Genomic DNA, 7,293 nt, shown 5'->3' with positions numbered 1-7,293 from the left:
AGGATGCCTGCAACATTTGCTGACCACAGCTTCTTGATGCCGCATTGACTGCAGCTTCTTCACACAGAGCTTGAACCGAGTCTTCACCCCAAGGTCACTGCGAATCCAATTCGTCGTTCCAGAAGGTCAGTCGGAAGCATCCTTTCATCCAAGCAGAACCTGCGGAAGCTCATCTGTCGTCATCACTCTGTAGGCACCATCTTGATCAACAGCAATACGGCGCATGACCTCGAATTGGTCCGCAATCTCATCAACCCCGGCTCGAAGGACTGTCTCTACGGTGCGTAGCCGCTATCGATACAGCAAGAAGCCAAGGAGCTTTCCATTGACACTCTGTCACCACTCACACGTAGGTCTCCTGGATCATTGTGCCACTCCAATGGGCCGTCGACTTCTCAAGATGAATATTCTTCAGCCAATGAGAGGTATGTATCGAGGAGGTTGCTAAGGATCGATTCACACTTTCTGAGTCTTTGCCCCTCATATCACAATTTTCAGATCTCGAAGCGATCGCTGTCCGACAGGATGCGGTAGCAGAATGTATCCGAGACGAGGTGGGAATCATCCCAACGATCTTTATGATCTCGTCGAGTCTTACGATCATAGCATACATTCTTATTTGGATCTCGACAGGAGCGATTCTACGCCATCCGCCAGAGCCTGAAACCCATTCGAGATGGTGGCATCGACCTCGACAAGCTCGTCAACGCTCTATCGTGCAGCGAGCGCCGCGTCGCAACGCCCCGAAGCGAGACGGAGCGGAAGGTCGGAAGCATTCTGAGCCTGAGGACACTGATCCGTTCGCTCTCTTCAGGTGAGTCCGAGCAAAGTCTGCGATCAGCAGGTTCTTCAGGTTTGAATTTTTAATGTTGCTCCCGCCATCTTCTCCAGCTCGGGCTGCTCTTCAGAATGCTTCGAGTGGTCTGTTCCAAGCCGTCCAGGTGGTAAGCTGATCGACAAGTCGCGAATCAGTCATGACTGAGCGCTTGGATACGGCGCTCAAACTTGCTCCGTCCACATTTCCACAGTTCCTTGACGCCGAGGAGCTCGACCTGATCGCCGAAGCTATCTATCAAACCATCGATGACGACATCATCCATGCCAAGGGAGGCCTCAGTAGTCGAAACGCTAAGCTCGTGAGTCCCACCGCAGGGCCATCCGGAGCCAAATTACACAAAACTGACGCCGAAATCCGTTCCGACCAGTACGCTGTTCGGGCGGAGAAGAGCCCACTGCTCGATGTGGCGAGGGAGACGTACAAGGAGAACATCAAGTGAGTCCTCGCTCACAATGACCGAGTCACTGCAGCATTGCACTGAGCCGACCCGACCATCTAACGTCCACGCAGCGACATCTTGCAGCTTTGCGAAGCGGAGTCTCGTAAGTCATACCGGAACGGAAACCGACAAACACACGACGCTGACTCTTTGGCTGACCTTCGAAAACGGCAGAGGAGACTGGCTTGTCCATCACGCTCAAGATGGTTCACACGGGCTTCCTAGTGAGCAAGAGGCGGCTGCACCGGCTGTGTGACGATCAGAGAGGCGTGCTGACATTGGCTGTTCCTGCACAGTTCCAGACAAAGTGCGAGAGGAGCCGCATCAAAAACCTTCCGGAGCGTTTCACCAACGTCACTCCGGCAAAGACGGGCAACACTATCACCATGTTGACATTGACTCTCGTAAGTGCCAAGGACTAGATCAACACCATCTCGAATGCCTCGCGGACACTGACAAGACATCGAACCTTTGGACCTCACAGAAGAAGCTCAATGCCCGCCTCGTGGAATCGATGAACGAGGTCTTGACCATGTCGGACACCATCATCGATGAACTCATCGAAGAGATCATTGGCAAAGTGGCGTCGCTTTACAAGGTGGGCATGACTCTCGTGTCCCCGCCGTCGTCGCTGTTGGTATTGACGGACTGGCGGTGTGCAAAATGCGATGGGCAGGTGTCCGAGGCGCTCTCGCTGCTCGATATGGTGGTGAGTTTCGCGAACGTCTCGATCGCAAACAACTACGTCCGACCGGCGTTTGGCGATTCGCTCGACATCCGCAGAGCACGGCATCCAATCCTGGACCGTGTCGACGTGCCTGCTTCTGCCTCTTCGGCCATCTTCACGCGACGCCGACGAGCGTTTGTGCCCAACGACATCTGCCTCGGTGCGGGCGAGCGGGTGTGCCTAATCACAGGCCCCAACATGTCTGGCAAGAGCACGTTCCTGCGTCAGATCGCGCTCATCACTGTGCTGGCAGGCATCGGATGCTTTGTCCCGGCGACGCGCGCTACGCTGCCCATCCCGGACGCCATCCTGAGCCTGCTCACGCACGAGGACGATGCGACGCAGAACCTGTCGACGTTTGCGACCGAGATGCGCACGTCGGCCTTCATCCTCAGCGTGGGCTCGCCTCGCTCGCTCGTCATCCTCGACGAGATGGGCCGCGGCACGAGTCCCGACGAGGGATCGGCCGTGGCGACGGCGATTGTCGAGGAGCTGCTCAACGACAAGGTGAGCACGGTGTTCTTCGCCACGCACTTTGGCGAGCTGGTCGACGGCTTTGACGGCAAGGAGGGCGTTGTATGCCAGCATCTCCACGTGAGCACGGTGCAGCAGCGACAGGACGTCAGCCTCGTCTTCCATCACAAGCTCCACCGGGGGATTGGGCTGGACACGCACTACAGCTTGCAGGTGGCCAAGATGATGCGCTGCTTCGGCGACGGCTTCCTGCAGCACGCACAGCAGATCGCCGAGGCGGAGCAGGCGAGCTACGCCAGCCGCGCGCGCGAGGTGAGCCCGGACACGCGCGCCCGCAGGACGATGTTGCGCAAGATCGTGCGAGACCTGCGCCGCTTGCTGCACGAATCCCGCACCGAGGCAGCTGGCGAGGACGAGGGGCCCGAGCAAGAGGGCGAGGCGCACGAGCAACAGGCCGAGTCCCTGGCGCAAAAGTTGACGCTCCTGCGTCTGAATGCAGCGACGGATCTGGCATCGACGTTCGCAGAGTAGTTTGCGGTGACGGTCGCTGCAATAACAATGTGGCATCAGTGCGTCTGACCGTAAGGCTGAACACGATGATGGGTGCAAGGAAAGAGCAATTATTTGAGTTGCGTAGGGAGCGCTAATGTTACAGTTGCGAGATTACAATCGAAGGCGGACATGGACGAAGGAGGGGAACGCCGCACTCGAGCATGGCTAGGATGCCAGTCTCGCACGAACGACGGCTTTAGATGAGGAGGCGTTCGATGGCGAGCTTGACGGTCTGGATCTGGCTCTGGAGCTCGCGGGCCTCGTTGGTGGTGACAGAAGCCGAGACGACGGGGCGGGAGACGCCGCAGGCCCTGCCGAGGGCGGTCTTGGAGGGGACAAAGACGTAGGGGACGTTCTTGTCCTCGCAGAGGAGGGGCAGGTGGAGCACGATCTCGATGGGCTCAACGTCGGCGGCCATCACGATGAACTCGCAGATGCCGCGGTTGAGCGTCTTGGTGGCCTCGTTGGCACCCTTCTTGAGCTGCTTGTAGTGCGAAGCCTGCTGGATGAGGTCGAGGATCTGGTTGGTGAGCGTGGCGTCGGCCAGCGGGAAGGCCTTGGGGTTGGGAGCGGACATTGTTGCGGAAATGTGCGAGACGGAGAGTGGTGGGATGGAGTTGTAGTTGTGGTTGCGGAAGCAAGACCTCACACCGGAGTCAGGAGGGATCACGGGTCTAAGAAGAGGGATGGATGTGGAAGTAAGAGAGACGAAACGATGGCGCATGCGACGGGGCTTTCCGTGGATGGGGTGGCTTCGTTGCACCCTTCGGAAAAAAAAAAAATAAACCTTGGCAGCGGCAGAGAGAAAGACCAACTGAGCGGCGTGCATCTCTTCGTCCGCCGTTGCAGCTCAAAATTCTCCAATCTGCATTAGTCACGCTGACAGTGGACCGTCTCTCCCGATATTTGCATTTTGTCCCGATTTTACAACGGGCCTCCACATCGGGATGCGTCATGACATAGACGCAGCAGCTGTCAGTTGCTTGCACTGCAGCGCGGCCATGGTGTGGAGGCGAATGCCACTCGATCCTCGCTGCTGCGCGCGGCGGAAGGACAGCTGCTGCAGTCGATCGAGCTGTCAAGCTGCTGCGTTGGGCACACGAGACCCTAGACATGACATCGTCGAGCCCAAGCGCTACACGATTACCAATCCGTGCGTTGCACCCCGTTTCACAGGCGGTCACGGGCTTCGACTTTTGCACATCTTGTCGTGGACCCAGCACTCTCATCGTCTCCACCATCTTTTCCTCCCACGATACCAGCCCACACAATGACGCTCAACACTCTACTCATGCAGCGTGCTGCTATGTTGCCGACCGCGTCTCGTCGCGCGTTCTCCTCTGCCGCGCGCGTGTACAATGCGCAGCCGCAGCTCATCCGCGAAGGCCCTGCCGCGCCCAAAAACAACAAGGAGCGATTCGACGACGGCCGTGACGATGCGCACTACCCGGGCGTGCAGCAGAAGCTCAAAGCCTTCAACGAGGCGTACCCTAACCGACCCAATGCGTCGCGACCTTCACCGGAGCCCGAGTCTCCTGGCGGACACGAGGGCGCATTTGCCGACCACCGCGGACGGGGTGAACGTACCGAGTACGAGCAGCTCACGGGGTCGGAAGAAGCTGCCGAGACACGCACGCACAAGCGCGTTGGTCAGATCGCACGCAACGCCGCCCAGTCCCTCTTTGGCAAGTCCAAGTCGTTCTCCACCTGCGCCGCGCTGTCTGCCCAACCACCCGCGGCGTCTTCTCGCACCTCCCCCGCTTCTGACGCCAAGGGAAGCGTGAGTGACCACCCCGGGTACACTACCGCAGACGCGCCTATCGACTCGCGTCCACCGTCTGAAATGCCCAAGCCGGCCGAAGGTGCCATGCCCTCAAGCAGCGTTGCCAACGCAAGCACCAAAGCTGCCGCCCCGCATCCGGAGGTGCATACAATGGCCAAGGGCGCACAAACCAGCGGTGCAGGCGAGGACGCCATCCATCCCGAGGATAGGTCGCAGAGCACGTGGGGCGCAAACGCCCGTTCGGCCCAATTCAACCCAGACGAGGGAAAGAGACAGCCCCTCCACCATGGCGGCTCCCACGAAGGCGGCTTCAAGGATAACGGCAAGTCGCGCACTTGATCCCCGCACCCCAGCACCCCCACTTCGTTTCCCGAATTCCAACGCATCGAATCGTCCAAACCTTGGCTGTGTCGATACTGAGATTGATGCTGCAGGTGCGATTGAGTCTGTGACCCAAAATGGAGATCGATTACGTGCATCGAGAGGGTTATAGCCCAGCCTAGGCTCAGGCGTCGTACGATGGCGGATGTGGCGATGTGCCGTACGCGGGGGGTCTATGATCCGCACTGAGGGCCAAGCCCTGCACGCCAGCATGTGCCTCGCTTGCACGTGCGCTGCCCACCCTTGCCGTACGCGCGACTGCGCTGCGAGGCGCACTTGCTGCAACACCCGCGTGTCGAACGGCATGGTCAAAGCTGGGTGCTGGATCTGGATGTGCCGACCCGTCCGCATACGGCGGTGGCTCATGCTGCCCACCTGCACCCTGCGCCTCACCCGACATGGCCGCTTCGTACGACGGATGCTCCTCCTCCCCGTCCGGCTGCATCGACGAAGATGCACTGCCGACCAAATACGCCGGGTAGGCCTCTGCATGCTCGACATCAGATCGCGCATCGTTGTGCATGGCTTGCAAGCCCGCCGCGCCGCTTGAGCTGCCTTCGGCCACCGATCGGCTCAGGAGAGGAGACAGAGGCGGCGGTGGATCGTCTTGGTGCGACGACAGATCGGCGCGCGCATCAATATCCGCAGAAAGCAGGTACGACGACGACGATACGCCCATGCCGCGGGTGTCACGCGCATCAATAGGAGGCGGAGGCGGGAAAGCATCGTCCGGCATACCGCCCATGTCCGGATACGGGTCGGCGGGATGACGATTCGCTTGCCGCGGCATGGCAAAGCCCACACCCTGCACCTCCACCTCGACCTGCAGGTCGTTGCGGCTCTCGAGCAGCGTGGGTGGCGGACCATCGTCGTGCGCCGATGCGTCCGAGACTTCGAGAAATCTGCGCAGCTGCTCGAGCCGCTCGGTATGGTCGGCATAGTCGGTGCTAGTTCCCGCGCCGCCGTCATCGGCAGCATCCATGAGCTCGTGCAACCCGCGCCCGACATCTTCGTAGCCATCGTACTCGTCGTCCATGCCGAAATCGAGCAGGTCGGACGTGGTTGCGTCCACACGCGAGCTCGACGCGCCCGCCGCTTGGTCGTCTGCAAGCATGCGCGCCTTCTCGGACCGCTTGAGCCTTTCCTTCTCCTCGAGCGCGCTAGTCCCCCGAGGCGCATCCTGCTCCAGATGCTCCAGCGCCCCAGCGGCACCGGGGAGGATCTTGACGGGGCGTCGAAGCGTGATGTCCCTGCGCTCGCCGCGGCCGCCCTGGATGCCGATCTTGATGCGCACCTCGAAGCTGACCTTGTGCATGAGCGTTTCCTGGCTGATGCTCTCGCAGCCGCCGCCGCCGCCGCGCCCAAACACGGGGCCGGAGGCGAGCGCATCGTGGTCCGGATGAGGATGCGGCATGTTGGCGCGATCGAACGGCGGATGGAGCGTCAAGCGCAACAGCACGGGCCGCTGCGAGTGGAAGCGGCACAGCTTGCCGCTGTGCGCGAGCAGCGCCTCGTGCGCGTCCGGATGTGAGGCACTGTGGGCGCCGGGATCGGCAGAGCCGCCCTCGGCCGCTCGCGCCGGCCGCTTGACGTGGATGATGCGGACGAGGTCCGCCTCGACCGCGCGCAGCTTGAGTCCCTTTTCGGCGACGCTGGTTGGATCTGGCGGCGGGATGCGCACGCGAATGTCGATGGGCTCTGCACGTCGGAAGATGGTGCGGTTGATCTGGGCATAGACGAGTGTGGGCGTCTGCTCGACCCAGTTGTGCGGCTGCAAGGCATACTCGTCGGTGGGCAGTGCGGCGCCGTCAAAGTCGGCAAGCTCGACCTCGTCCAGACGTCCCGGGCGCATGTAGCGGACGAGGTGGACGGGGACGCACTTGATGGCGTGAGGCAGCTTGCCGGCATCGTGGCTGAAGAGCTGTGCGGTGATGGTGTAGGTGAGCGAGCTGTGGCGGAGGTGCACGCAATGTGGCAGATCCTCGGTGAGCGGGAAGGAGAAAGGCATGGTGGAGGGCAGGGTCGGAATCGCAGCGCTCGACGAGGTGGGCTCCTTTTCGGCATCCCAGAGCACGAGGGTGTGTGAGAAGAGCTCGACC

At 60.7% G+C, this 7,293-nt stretch overlaps 4 protein-coding genes across 4 annotated transcripts; 2 read left to right on the top strand and 2 right to left on the bottom strand.

The window, feature by feature from the left end:
* Positions 1–379: 379 nt before the first annotated feature.
* On the top strand, positions 380–3,009 carry PAN0_107d6736 (mutS protein homolog 4; the record flags this gene model as incomplete). Its single annotated transcript, XM_014797841.1, has 9 exons — positions 380–425; positions 499–554; positions 634–814; positions 892–944; positions 1,029–1,273; positions 1,349–1,380; positions 1,452–1,501; positions 1,574–1,681; positions 1,762–3,009. 9 exons carry the CDS (start codon positions 380–382, stop codon positions 3,007–3,009), a joined length of 2,019 nt encoding a protein of 672 aa, XP_014653327.1.
* A 217-nt stretch (positions 3,010–3,226) lies between these two features.
* Positions 3,227–3,607, bottom strand: PAN0_107c6735 (small nucleolar ribonucleoprotein SNU13; the record flags this gene model as incomplete). The annotated part of the gene is made up of 1 exon (XM_014797840.1): positions 3,227–3,607. One exon carries the CDS (start codon positions 3,605–3,607, stop codon positions 3,227–3,229), a length of 381 nt encoding a protein of 126 aa, XP_014653326.1.
* Positions 3,608–4,300: 693 nt separating this feature from the next.
* Positions 4,301–5,152, top strand: PAN0_107d6734 (uncharacterized protein; the record flags this gene model as incomplete). Its single annotated transcript, XM_014797839.1, has 1 exon — positions 4,301–5,152. The coding sequence occupies one exon, from the start codon at positions 4,301–4,303 to the stop codon at positions 5,150–5,152; it is 852 nt and encodes a 283-aa protein (XP_014653325.1).
* A 166-nt stretch (positions 5,153–5,318) lies between these two features.
* Positions 5,319–7,293, bottom strand: PAN0_107c6733 (uncharacterized protein; the record flags this gene model as incomplete). Its single annotated transcript, XM_014797838.1, has 1 exon — positions 5,319–7,293. A coding segment is annotated over one exon (1,975 nt), but the record flags the coding sequence as incomplete, so codon positions are not given.

The sequence above is a fragment of the Moesziomyces antarcticus genome (genome assembly GCF_000747765.1).
Source record: "Moesziomyces antarcticus DNA, scaffold: scaffold_v10107, strain JCM 10317, whole genome shotgun sequence".
In the NCBI taxonomy this organism is placed as follows: domain Eukaryota; kingdom Fungi; phylum Basidiomycota; class Ustilaginomycetes; order Ustilaginales; family Ustilaginaceae; genus Moesziomyces; species Moesziomyces antarcticus.
This window is presented reverse-complemented; position numbering and strand designations above follow the sequence as displayed.